We start from the raw sequence: 14420 nt of genomic DNA, 5'->3' as shown, positions 1-14420 counted from the left end.
GCATCTGCGCTAACACTGATGGCCATTGGATCAAACCCTTAAATATTACAGGTAAACAAGTTCCCAATTTCACAAGATATAAAGTAAAAGGATCTCTTAATATGAAAGGGATTATCTACCTATAAAGCATGCTAACCTATTTTTGATCAGCCTTTTCTTTCAGCACCCTCCATGCTATAAATGAAATACTATTGTTGCTTTTGGCACAGCGGAAACTTATAGTTGCAACCGGCCCATTTCAGGTACTGTGAAACCTACACAAGATGCCACGCCAACCAGGCAATCTCTTGTCCCATTTTTTTACCCGAGCTAGGGCTTGCCTCTGAGCCACCATCTGGGATTCAAGCAGGGTGGTCTCAGGGGGCTGTGGAGAGGAGCAGACAGGCCCTGAGGAAGGGTTCGTGGCTGGGCGCAGAGAACCAGAGGTGCCAGGCGATGTGGGACTTTTCAGGGCAAAGGAGTGCCCAGTCTCTTCTGGCCGGAGGGCTCCGCATCGCCACGGCGACGCGCAGTGGATGGCCACCGAAGACGTCTCCCACCCGCTGCCTTTGCGGGACCCTGCTCAGGAGACCGTTCCTCTGCCTCCCCCTGGCGAGTCCCAGGTCGGGACCACGTGCCTCCGGGACGCGGCCCTATGCCAGCCCACGTGCCCTGGGGGCCGAGGTTCGGCGCTCGCGCGCTGCCGGCTCCCCACGTCGCGCGCACGCAGCAGGACAGTGCGGCTACCGGCTGTTACGGTCCCACCGGCGGGATACTCGGAGCTCGGCCCGCAGCCGCCTCCCTTTCACCGCTAGGCAGCAGGGCCGCCTTCCCGCCTGGGGGAGGGGCGCGAGGCAGGGATTCCCACAGCGGGGAGGGAGCTGTCCCCGCACAGCCCTATGAGCGGCAGGGCGGACTCGGCCCCTCAGCTGACTCGACAGAGCATCACGTGACAGGCGAAGTCCAACGTGGCAACATGGCGGAGGCCGAAGGGTAAGCGGCGGTTCTCTGGCAGTCGGCGCACAGCCCCTGGCCGCTGCCCGAGCGCGACCCCTGAGGCAGCCGTGGCCCCGGCGGGGTGGGGAGGCTCCCCCCGCCCGGGGGTTCGGATCCGTGTCTCTCGGGAGGGGAACGTGAGCTTCCCTCTCAGTCCTGCGGCGTGACGCGCCCCGCTAGTTACAGCCTCTTGCTGGCTGGAGTCGGGTGTTTCAGGAGAGTCCTGGGACGTTGGCCGTGCACAGACACGGAAAAAGTGTGCGGGCAGCTTCTGAGAGCTGGGCGGCCCCTGGTCCGAAACCCCCTCTGTTATTGCCGGTGTGGGCAGCTCCTGTACGCCTGTCGCTTTTCCTGGGAGCCTGAGAGCTGCTGGGCTCTGTCTGCCATAGGCCGTATATTGCTGTTTCTCCTGTATCTTAGTTGTTAAAAGTCTTGTATTTGGACGCGGGTCCGAGTGCTGCTGTGGCCATCACAATAAAATTCTGGCTTGTGCTATTATGTGGCATAGTGATAATGCTGAATTTTCCAAGTGACCCCCAAGTGTATGCATCTGTAGTTATGTTTAAATGCAACTGTGACAGAAATCTTGCCCTGCCATAATAAATGTCTGTGGATTTGAAATCCCAAATGCTCAGATTTCAGAGGAGTAGCTGTGTTAGTCTGTTTCAGCAAAAACCAAGGCAAAGTCCTGTGGTGCCTTCAAGATTAACACACTTATTTGAGCACAGCCTTTTGTGGGCTAGAATCCATTTTGTCAGATGCTGAATGCCCAAAGGGTCTCTAAATTATTTATACATTATGCAAGATGGACATTAAAGCCACTTTGAACATGCTTGAATCAATCAGTTTCAACTGTTTCTGATGCCTGTCACAGTTATGCTGAGGATAATTTTTATCATATGAAATAACAGAGGCAAAGTCTCAAGTTGGAAAAAGGGAGAATTAAAGTTAATTGGCTATTAAATGTCTTATTGAAATATCTAAGCCTTTCACTATCCCATTTTACAGTTTTCCCCTTTTTAGTCATTTGGACATCATGTCATGTGATTTCCTTCAGCTTGCTTACATTAATAACATTAACTTGCCTGTAGAAGTGAGAGCTCTGTTATGATGCAGAAAGTTTGGTGAACTGCATTTAGAAATAGGTTTGTTCTGAGTAGGCAATCTAATTATAGCTCAATTTTTATAACAAAGTTAAACCATTTTACAGTTTTTTTTTTTAAATTAAGTGTATAAAAATGAGGGTATCTCCCTCCAAATAACAAAAAAGGGAAGCTCTGGAAGTGCATTCATAAATCTGATGTTCAGGTAACCATTGGCACCTTGTGAAGTTTTGTCCTCTCTTTCTCTCCTTACTGTAATTAGTCCCTTTATGAAGGCTCTCTCATGCTCCTGGTAAAGTTAAATGCAGACTCCCAAATTGCACAAGGAATATAGATTGCAGGTATGAAGATTAAAAAGATATCAATTTAAAACAAGCTTTTTAACTACTGTAATTACAAGCAACAATTAAGATTTCAACAAATAAAAGATTAGCAGTGAGGAAAATACTCTTCTTCAATGTTTGGGTTACATTGTGTATTTGACATCACAGTGTGCATGGATGAAGTTGCTTTTATGGTTTCCCCTATATAGTCACAGAAGATTATCACTAACAAAGTTGAATAAAATGCAAGTTAATGGTGAGCCTTTAAATGCAGCTTTTAAACCAGGTGCTGTTCATCAAAGGGTAATCATGTCAAAGCATTCAGCATAGTTGCAGCTTTCTGGAAGGTGAAAGTTGCCTCAGTCTATACCACCAGAGATGGTATTACAGGTTGTATAGATAGGCTAACTGAGGCATGGGGCTGTTAACAGTCTCAGTTGAAGATGTGGGAAGAACCAAAATATATAGCAGTCTAGGATCTAAATGTGTGTTAATCACTATATCACGGTTCCCTACAGTGTTCCACCCCCGCATTTGACTTCTGGTACTATATAGTTATAGAATGTAACCTGTCTGAAATACATAACTTTGAAAGCTTGGGATGAAAGAAAGTGACATTTAAAAAAGTCAGCTTACTGTTTCTTAGCTAAATTTCACTTTAATAAAAGTACAGAGTAAAGAGCTCTTGTAATTAAATTTTGATGTTCACATATCTGTTCCATGAACTGAGTGGAACAGTAATCCCTCTTGCAGACTTGATAAATGAATTTTTGCAAATGTCTATAAAGATATTAGTGTTATGAAGTGCTTTTTTGTAAAAGAACTTGTGCTGGTACTCAGCTGGCTCCTCACCTCCACCAGTCCGGTGGCTGGGGCTGCCGAGGCACCAGTACTCAGTACTAGCAAGTACTGGCACAAAAAAAAACATTGCTACTATCTGTTTTCTAGTACTATTGTCAGGTAGCATATATGGCCTCAGCTCTACACACATCCGTGCGTCCCCTTGACTTCAAAGAAATTCTGAAAAGTGTAGGTGTGCAGAATTGGGAATAATTTTATCCAACAACATTCTGCATCCTATCTGTGCTTAAATTACAAGTACACGTTGAACTTCTCTAATCCTGAACTCTCTTGTCTGGCAAACTCCATAATTTGATTTTAGTTAGCTGGATGACTACTTATCATGGGTGTGGCCAAGTTTCTGGTGGTCCTGTAAAGTTTATTTACAGCCACCAGTTCTGGCTCTGTGTTCTGTGCTGTTGTTTAGCTATACTTTTACCCTTAAATGTTTTCTTAAGAGCCCAGTAAGTAGTGGAAGTGTGTGTAATGTGCTAGAAGATATTGGCCTCCCATCATCCTGCACATTCTCTCGTCCGGCACTGGTCAGGTCGCAAGGTCCCAAGAGTACTGGACAAGAAAGGTTCAACCTATATAAGAAGTATTTAAACAATAATTATACCATACCTGTCATGGTTTAGTCATAGCAGCTTTTTAACAAAATGCCCTTTATTTCTGAGCAGCTGCTGTGTAGGTGCACACAGTCATTTATCTGGCATCCTGTCATACATGTTTTAGTTGGCAGTGCTGCTTATGGTCATTGGACTTCTATATTCTTCATTTGAAAACAAGTTTTGATTAGTGCTGCATTCCTAAATACTAAACAGGGTGCATTTTCAGCATCACAACTTGTAAAAGGAAACTAATGAAACTATAATGCATACTTCATTCTTAGGACTGTTATAACAATTGAGTATGCACTTACTAGCAGTTAAAATTAGGGATGGAAAGAAGGTAATAAGAGATGTGTATACACAGAGGCTGATCCTGCTTCTATTGGTAAAACTCTTATGGATGCAGCTCCCTTTGTATTCAGTCTACCCAGCTTTCTATAAGATTGCCATTCTTGTAGTAAGTGCTCAGAAAAGAAAAAATGGGATATGGGAGGGAAGAGTGAATGAACAAGGATATCAGAAAAGGTAAGCTGGTTTTGTTTTACTTTAAATAAAGCATTCAAACCCCTCACTTTATACTCCATACAACGTTAAGACTGAGCATTTGATATCTTTCCTGGCAAGGTTGTATGAATTCATGCTGTGGGCTCTGCCAAGTATTTAGCGAAGAATCTGAGGAGCTAAATAGAAATTTGTATGGACATTCAGCCAAATCCTCCTGTGTCTTACAGACCTTGCTGTGGGGGCCTAGGAGTTTCAGGAAACTTCGCTTTCTCTCTAGAAACTACACAACTCTGGTTTTTTTTTAAACCAAAACTTTACATTAGTGCCAAATTCTGCTGCTAGTTTTGACTTAGATTCAACTGAGGGTAGACCTTTGCCTGTACGTCTGCTCTCAAATTAATTAATTTTAGTTCTTGGTTTAAAGAATAGTGTTTCACTCAGTATGTTAAACTACTAGTGAAAGGTCCCTTGTAAAATTGCTCAGAATGAAGTTTGCTGGTGTAGTTTTATGAAGACATAGTTCTCTCTCATTGGCCATGTCTACACTAGCCCCAAACTTCGAAATGTCCATGCAAATGGCCAATTTGAAGTTTACTAATGAAGTGCTGAAATACATATTCAGTGCCTTGTTAGCATGCGGGCGGCCGCGGCACTTCAAAATTGACATGGCTCATCCAGACAGGGCTCCTTTTCGAAAGGACCCCACCTACTTTGAAGTCCCCTTATTCCCATCTGCTCATGGGAATAAGGGGACTTCAAAGTAGGCGGGGTCCTTTCGAAAAGGAGCCCCGTCTGGACGAGACACGCGATGGCGAGCCGCATCAATTTTGAAGTGCTGCGGCCACCTGCATGCTAATGAGGCACTGAATATGTATTTCAGCGCTTCATTAGTAAACTTTGAAATGGCCATTTGCATGGCCATTTCGAAGGTTGGGGCTAGTGTAGACATAGCCATTGAGTATGTTGTTAATAGTCAGACAGGTTTTGTGTGCAATAGAATATTTTATAATAAACTTAATGGAGATCAAAATCTGATCATAGCAGGAGTACTGTGCAGATGAGGAAGAGTAGTCTTTTGAAAAAATCAGATACATCATAAAACCTTGTAATTTTTCTCAGTTTACAATGAAAGTGTATTTCAATTGAAAGTATAGGCTGAGTTGAGCCAAAAAATTTGCCTTTTTCTTGTACAGTTAGAGGCTGTCTGCACATCCAACCATAGTGATCAAAAGAAAGGCAGTATGGCATCTGAGTGTACGCTAACCACACTCTTTGTTCATATTGTGCTGGTGTGTGACTTGAGACACTGCATTGGCTTTGTCTCCCGGGTGTCAACTCACAAGGCCAAGGCCAGCAGGCTTTATGGGATTCACTTCAACACAGAGCTGATTGGGGTTAATTGGCGGATTAGGGATAATAGTACTTTATTAAGCTTTTCTACCTCAAGTTGCTGCAAATTATTCACAAGGTACACATTAATAAGCCAGTTATAATAGGCATGTATAGGAACATACATTCAACATCCAACAGAAATGTCTGGACAAGAGGCTCTTTGGCATCCGGTCCCGAAGTGCCTCACATTAGCTGGGGGAAAGTCCAAGATGCTCCTGAGGCTGAGTGTCCTTGGTAGAAACTCACCTGGGTGTGGGACCTTGCAGAGATTTAACCCTTAGCCGTTTACTGCATGTGCGCATACTGGCTCAATGCCACTTATAGTGTTCTCACAGAGCTGAAGCTAAGGTTGCCCTGATTACTGATCTCTCTAAATTTTGACATCTAAATGCAGGTGTCAGGAGGTGATATGGCTCTCTCATGTTTGTTTGTGGGGTTTAAGGCTGTAACAGGCCGTAACACAGGGATAGGAACTTGATTGTACCATGGGAATGGAAGGTCCCACTCGTGCTCTCCAAGGCCTGCAGGCTGATCTTTAAGGCCTCTTGGCCTGCAGACAGATCTGTTGGCATGTTACATGACAGTAAGGTCACTCCTTTAGGCTGGTCCACTAGGGTTTGTCACTGGTGGCCCCCACCTCTATATTTGCCTGTGCCTTGGCAGGTATTGGGTGATTATAGCTCTTGTTGGTTGTGGATCGCCATTTGGGGACAATGAGAACAGCAGGCAGGTGAAGGTAAATATAGAGGATGGGCCCCCCAGGGAATAATCCTGGTGGGCTGCCACTCTTTTGTTGCCCAATACTGCCTTTAGGGCTAGTTGATAGGTCCTGGCTCCAGGTGCTCCAGGGGTGGAGCACATATGGGGGAAAAACTGATGGGTGCTGAGCACCCACTGTCAGCCTTCCACTAGCGCTGCCTGCCTGTCTGTGGACCCTTCAGATCAGCACATTACTTTCCCTCCCCATCTTCGCATTGGCAACAATCAGCTATTTGGTGGTACTTGGGAGGCTGGGGGTGATGGGTGGGGTGAGGAGCAAGGACATGACATGCTCCAGAAGGGGATGGAATTTGGTGGGAAGAAGCAAGGCATGTATGGAGCAGTAATAGGGAGAGGTGGCTTGGGGGGTAGGGGTTGAGCACCACTGACTCTTCTGAAAGTCAGTGCCTTTGTGCAAGGTACCAATCCAGCTTTACCACACTGGCAGATTTGATGAAAATGCTCTATGCTGAGAGGGGGAGAGGTATCGCATTGGCATGGTAAGTCCACCTCCATGAGAGGCAGGAGTTCTGTCAGTCTGAGAAGCTTTCTTCATGACATCATGCTGTTCACTGGTGCTTAGATTGGTGTAACTTATGTTCCTTGCAGGGGTGGGTGGGGGGGAGAGGAGCTTATTCACATTCCTGAGTGATGGAAGTAATGCTGAGTAAATGGTAATGGGTGGTAGTGTAGACTTGTCCTTACTTAGTCTTGTGCTCAGTGATCCTGCATGGGCTCCAGGCTACATAGACAGATTCTGCGGTCCCCTTGTAAAGCAATGCAATGTGATGTGTGCCACCATACCACACCTATGAAACTGGCCTTTGCTTCTGATTAAGTTTCACACCATTATTTGAGGAATTAGATTATTTATTGCTGAGGTTGAATAGATTTGCTTTTATCACGCCTACAGCTGGAGTTAGCTCCCAATGAAAGCTGCTTATGTGCTTCTGCACAGTGTTCCCATCCAAATGGGCTGCATGGCTAGTGACTCATGGTTCTTGGCAATTATCACATACCATGTTGCTGGGGTTGTGGGGAAAAAGTAATAAAAATAATCAGATTTGAGCTTTGTGCACCATCAGCTAAATTTCTATATAATATAGTCTTAAAGATGAGCGTAGGCCCATGTTTTATCTTTGATTTTTAAAGTTTGAACTCATGTCAGTGTTAAAAGCCTAAAATATAAAACATTTTATTAGCTTCTTTACACAATAGTTATGGTTAGAAATTGTGGGTTAGATTTCTGATTTATAAACTTTAAACTGCTATAAATCAAAGGTTATCTTTCAGACGTGTAATTTTCCATGAAAGCCATATAATAATTAATACATGACGTTGCATTGCTCTAATGCTCTAAGGTTACTGTAGGTTAATTTTTTCATTTTAGAAACTGTAGTGTGGTAACAGTGAGGCTGAATTCACTGTTATCATCCCTCTCAGAAATATTTTAACTATGGTTAATGATCGTCCAACTCCTGACAAAAAATGTGTAAGAAGGCATCTGGCAAGAGGTTTAACTTTAAAGCATGAGTTTTTATTAATACTGCAGTTTTGAAGCTCCAGATTGCTTTTTCTCTATTGTAAGTATAAAATAGAGGAATACAGCTTTAGACTTTTCGTTTCAACTGGTTATGGATCAGCAACGTATTATAGAATTTTAAATGCCTGAGTTATTAAACTAATTGTCCTCCCATCGCTCAGCCCTGGTCGGTATCAGCTCCTTTAAGACTTAGAGTAAAATAGTGAATTGTCATATAAGAAAAAAAACTCAGTCTTCACATGAGTTAAAGAAGTAGTAAAAAGAACTTCATTTAAACATGGAAAAATCCATTTTATGTAAAGCTACCCTTGGTTAGGATGTTTGTTTTTGTTTTTTTAAAAAAGTGTAAATTGAACCAATGAAGAAAGTAGCCAGAAGTATTTCCTCCTTGAGGTCTAGGAGAAGTGTATTTAACATTATTATTGCCTATGTGAAGAACCAATAAAATGCTCCTACAGTACAGCTTTTCAGAGCCGCTGTGAGGGGAAATGCTAATTCTGCAGGATCTGTTCATGCCAGGAGGCACCAGAAATGCTGCTTCCTAGCCCAGACGAGCTGGCGGGGAGCCTACCCCGTTCCCTCCTGGGGTGACAGGGAGGGAGAGTGTGAACCCATTATAGCTGGGTCATGGTTTAAATGCTGCGTCCTGGCACCAACGGGCTGCAAGGAGGGGAGCCTGCTTTCAGTGATTACTCACTTACTCAACATCCCTAGCATGGCATTGAGCAGATTTTGAAAATGTTTGTGCTGTCTGTCCAAGTTGTGTTTTCTGTGGCGAATTTGAAACATTTAATGCATTTGATCCATGTTTAGCTTGTTGCAAACCTCTCTAGAAAGACTGTAACCATAGTAAATGTAAGTAAATGTGACACTTACGAGCAATTGATTCAGCAAAAAGTGTCTGTGTTGTGGAATTTTCTCATTGAAGTATGCCATGTTACTGAAAAAGTTGGAAACCACTGCTCTAGAGCAAGGGTCAGCAAACTCTCTGAGGCAGAGTGCCAAAATTTGACCTTTGACCTCCATGTCTGGTCCAAGTGCTGGTGGTTCTTTTTACTGTGGACTCAGCGAGACAGGGCACTACTGTGTAGACATTCACATCCTTAATGCACTGCAGCGGCTGTTGCCACAATTCTTGTGGCATTGCTGCATGGAAACTCACAGAAGAATCCTGTTCCATTTCTGAGTTGAACAAAGAAGATAAATCAGAAACAGCAATTGCTTTTGAAGCAATCAGCACAGTAGGCCCCATGGTGGATTTCCCACTGGAATTTAAGCTGTGGTGATCACGAAGGAAATGGGTGAACATGCTGAGAAAACTACAGTGCTCCCATACCTTATTTCTGATCATTCTGGATTTAATTGCTTCCCCATGATACAAATATCTTGCCTTTATCCCACCCTGTGGTCAGGTTCCACAAACAGGAATTGCCTTACCCACTGCCACTGAAATGCAACTTTCTTTGGGGGCGGAGCGCTGCAATAGTTGAGCAACACACACACACCAAGGGCACAGAAGATTTTGCAGAGGGAAGTGAAGAATACCACTCTCAGCTGAAATTGTTGGCAAGCTTTTTAGGGTGGCTGTTGCTCAAACTGCAGTTTAGTCAGGGCATGGAGTCTGTGCATAGACACTCCCTATCCCACCCCTCGCAGCCTCCAACTTCTCATGGCTGCTCTCAGCCTGGCAAGATGGTGTCTTACAGCTCTCACCATCCCCGAGTTGAGCTGACTGTTGCAGGACCTGCCCATCCCTCCAGCCATCCCCCAAACTTGTAATTATAGGGTTCTCTTTGTCTACCATCCTAAAACCAGTTCATTTTTGTGTTTGACAAATAATTCTTTTCAGGTGTGACTTCCTTCCTTGTTAGACTTCAGATAAACCCTGTGCCCATCTAAATCAGTGTGATTATTTTGCATTACCATTATCTTTTTTTTTTTTTAATCCTTTCTAGACCATCCTTTTGGTTGGGGAATGAGACCTTGAAAGTGCCAATAGCACTCTTTGCTTTGAATAGAAAACGGTTGTGTGATCAATTAAGGAAGAATAAAGATGTCCCAAAGAAGTCTGTTGTTTTGCTACAGGGTGGTGAGGATGCCCAAAGATACTGCACGGATACTAGCATTCTTTTTCGCCAGGTAAGATGTTCATTATTGAGAAAAAAGCTTTTGAATTACTTCTGTTCTAACCTTGTTTCACTCTCTCTTTCTGTTAATGTTTCCCTCTCTTTATTTTAGATAAGGGCCAGATGTATTTAGCTATTGCTGCTCTCAGTATTGCAATGCTTAACTGATTTAGGAGCCTAAAACTCATTTTCCAAAGGAATGTAGACAGCTAAGAGCCAAAATCTCATTGACAGTTGATGGGGTTTAGACTGAAGCTGTGTCTACACTAGGAAATAAAGTCGAATTTATTAAAGTTGACTTTGTACCACTGGCTTTTGTAAAGTTGATGGTGAGTGTCCGCACGTTTAGAGTGTTGACATAGTGTATTCCCCTTACCTTTGCTAAATATGACTGTGCCAGCAGTGCATTGTGTGTACCTATCCCACTGTTCCTACACTCCTGTTTCATTCTTGAGTTCTGTGCCAGTGTGATAAACTAGGCCCCACCTCTGACTCACCTACTTCCCTAGTTTCTCCCCTAGTAGTCAGATGGGTTTGCCCCCGTGCCAGCACCTGCTTCAGATTGTGGCCCAATATCTTGACTCTCAGCCTCTTGGCAGCTCTTCTCTCCTGCCTTGTCTTACAGGCCTTCCCTGGCACCGAGAATAGGTCCTGGGAAAATTCGCAAAGATTGGGACCAAGCTATCCCCTTTGGCCCCATCCCACTGTAGTAGGTCATTGAACCTAGGGAAGTCCCACCCTGTGACCATGGGATAGCGGAGCCTGGGGACCATCCCTGTAGTTATGTTTGTGACACTATCTTGGACCTCTGTCTTTACTGGGATGGCTAGGAAATAATTAACAGCCCTGTGAATGCCAGAGATCCCTGTGTGCTTGGCCTGGGTCAGCTGGTCCTGTCCCACTAACATCCTTGCTACCAAAGATACTCTGCTCCCAGAGTCTACCAACGCTTTCATTTCTGTCTCGTTCATCTTCACCTAGTGGGTGTACTGATGGGATGCTGTTGAAGTGCTGGTGAGTTGAATCAGGGCACAGGGATCTTGCAGGTACCTCAAGCCACATTGCATGGGCTTTTCCTGATTAGGGCACTATGCGACTATATGCCCCAGTTCCCCACGGGTGTAACACATAGCTATACCCTTTGTGGGGCATAGCCATACCAGAACAGACTCAATATTTAAGGCACAGAGAACCAAAAACAGTAATCAAGGGGAACAAATCAGAAAAAAATGATCAAGGTGAGCAAATCAGAAAGTGGAGGGGTTTGTGATTTGTTCCCCTTGCTTACTGTTTTTGGTTCTCTGTGCCTTAAATATTAAGTCTGTTCTGGTCTGGTTGTGGTCTGAAGAAGTGGGTCTGTCCCACGAAAGCTCACCTAATAAACTATTTTGCTAGTCTTTGAAGTGCTGCTTGACTGCTTTCTGTTTTAATAGCGTATAGACTAGCACGGCTCCCTCTCTGTTACTAATAACATACTATGTAAAATATAGTTAATTCCTCGAAATTGCCACTAGCTCAAGGCAAGATCTGTATCACTGTGAAATGAAAAGGTCTAAATTATTACACAATCTACAAAACTGTGACACACACCAAAAATGTTCTTATTTGAGCCTGCAGAAATAAGAATTCATTAATATTAATGGTGGAGTATGTATTGCATTAATATTTTGGGAGTTGGACAATTAAGGGATAAAGTAATGATATTTGATTTGTTTATATAGGAATCTTATTTTCACTGGACGTTTGGAGTAATTGAACCAGACTGTTATGGAGCGCTTGAGGTCGATACTGGAAAATCTATTCTCTTTGTCCCCAAACTCCCTGAAAGTTATATCATTTGGTCGGGAAAGTAAGACATTTTTAAATATAGTCACATATTTTAAAATTGTGATGTTTCTGCCTGTTAACTGTGAGCATAATGCTATTAGTTGATGTTTCAGTTTTAATAGTGGCTCTAATGGTAGTGAACAGTACCTTATCAATAGTAAGGCATTTTACAAAATTATAGACCTCTCCATTGTTTGTATATGTTTACACATGTTGCTTAATATATGCATATACAGTAATCCCCCAAAATGTGCAATTTCAAGTTGGGCTCAACTTGCAGTAACGTTAGTTAAGCTCAACTCAAAATCCCCCTCCCCCGGCCCTGGCTCAGCCCTGCTGGCCCTGTGTGGCCCTGGTTCAACCCCCCAACCCCTGCGTATCTGGCTCACCCCTCCTGCCTCGTGCGTGGTTCTGGCTCAACCCCCTGCAGGGCCATGTGGCCCCAGCTCAACGCTGCTTCCCCACCACCCACAGCTCCTCCCACAGCCCTAACCCACCCCAGGTTTAACTCCCCTGTCCCTATCCCACAGTCCCAACCCACCACCAGGCTTAACCCTCCTCAACTGCCTCCCCCCCCAACCCCAGGTCTTACTTTTCAAAATGTGCTCCAGGTGCTCCTTCTGCTTACCAGGCTGCAGAACGTGCTTTCCACTGAGGAAAATAACCTCCCCTGCCACCCACTTATGTGAAATTTGAGTTGTGCAAGGGTGCATGGGATTTGTCAGATTCAGAGATCTTATCTGGTATTCTGTCTCTGAACATGACTGTTGACAGATGCCTCAAAGGAAAGAAACCCTCGCTGGGCAGGGGTGGAATAATCTAGCCCTCCCATTATGTCTTAACCTAATCTCTGGTTATTAGATATCAGGATAAGACCTGAAGACTCAGGTTTGCTATCCCTTCCAAAATTGTTACCGATTATGACAATTCCGGTTATTTGTATGTGTCCAATTACTTTTTGAATCTTGCTAAATTAAGAGGTAGGTCAATTCTTTTTACGGGCTTCTCCCCCACCCCTCTTAAACCTGGTTCTCAATTTAAGACTGCAAGATCATCGGTTAACTCTGCATTATCGAATAAACCACATACTACTATGTAATGTTTTTTTGGTAAACCTTTTGCAGCCTTTGCTAAAGTGACTTGGGTGCTGTAAAACTTCCAGGCTTATCAACAGAGCACTAGATATGTGTGGATGCTAAAATTGCTAGTGCCCAGATTTGCAAACAAGTCCTTCTCCTTGGATCTAATCCTATAGTGGTTCTTCATCTGCTCGCAGATTCATCTAGGCACTTCTGATTTTTATTTAACAAGGATTTTTTCATGTTAAAGTATTTATAGCTTGGGACTATTGTTTACTACTTAATCAGTTTATCTTCTGATCTGTGTCCTGTACAGTAATTAATGTGGTTTCTGCAATCCAAAAGCTTTTATTTTTTTATGCTTTACTAGCAACCTAATCCAGCAAAGCCACAGCTATAGTTAACATGCATAAAAGTTAATGCAGCTATTTCCCACATTTTTCACAATGCTTAGGTGCAAATAAGTATTCATCTGTGGTATATGTTCATCAATGGTTTGAGTGTGGGCCTGCTAAACTCAGGATTGTGAGTTCAAGCCTTGAGGTCACTTAGGGATCTGGGGCAGATATAGCACATGGTGTTTTATTTAAAAAAGAAAAAACAAACAAAAAACCCCACCCACTTTAGATTTCCATGCTTTGAGGGTCTGGCAAGCAGACGAGAATAATACATATAATCAGGTCAAACATTGATGATATTGTCCACAAAACATACTTGTGAATTAGGGAAATGTTTAAACACATTATACAGATAGCTAAGGCACAGAAAGGAAAGTTTTTGCAGGATCAAAGTCAGAAAAGGAGGTCTTTCGGGCTACAGTTACACTACAGCGGTATTTTTAAATAAGGTATTTCGAAACAGGTATCTTATTTTAAAACAACACAGTTTCTCACACAATGGATTTTGAAAAAGCACCCAACTATTTTGAAATAGCATTTCTGGACATATAGTGCTGTTTTGAAATAGTGCCATTGGGCACTATTATAGCTTATTTCAAAATAGTGTTATGCTGTGTCTGAATAGTGCCTTTTCGAAACATCAGTGAGCTTTACCGATTTCAAAATAGTGCGTGAGTAGTCTAGACACTAGCAAAGTTATTTTGAAATAACAGCTGTTATCTCCAAGTAACTCAGTAGTGTAGGCATAGCCTGGGGGAGCTGAACCTTAGGTCTTCTGTTTCCCAGCCCAAGGCTTTAAAATCACTTAACCATTAGAAAGTGAAGTGTATTTGTAGTGCTTTCTTGTATAAAGGATATAAGCAATTGTCTTCTGAGATGCTGTTGTTTCAGTTCACTTTTATATTAAAACTTACTCAATACCATAGCACTTGAGAAATTG

General features: G+C 43.2%; 1 protein-coding gene across 1 annotated transcript in view; it reads left to right on the top strand.

The window, feature by feature from the left end:
• Positions 1-619: 619 nt before the first annotated feature.
• The window catches only part of PEPD (peptidase D), a 241605-nt gene continuing 227804 nt past the window's right edge, over positions 620-14420 (top strand). The window contains exons 1-3 of the mRNA XM_075009013.1: positions 620-972; positions 10006-10189; positions 11898-12025. Coding sequence (XP_074865114.1) covers positions 635-972; positions 10006-10189; positions 11898-12025 — 650 coding nt within the window. The 5' untranslated portion in view covers positions 620-634. The remainder of the gene's footprint in view (positions 973-10005; positions 10190-11897; positions 12026-14420) is intronic.

This window comes from Carettochelys insculpta, chromosome 14, assembly GCF_033958435.1.
Source record: "Carettochelys insculpta isolate YL-2023 chromosome 14, ASM3395843v1, whole genome shotgun sequence".
Classification (NCBI taxonomy): Eukaryota; Metazoa; Chordata; order Testudines; family Carettochelyidae; genus Carettochelys; species Carettochelys insculpta.
Note: the sequence above shows the minus strand (reverse complement) of the source record. Positions and strands in the feature narration are given on the sequence as shown.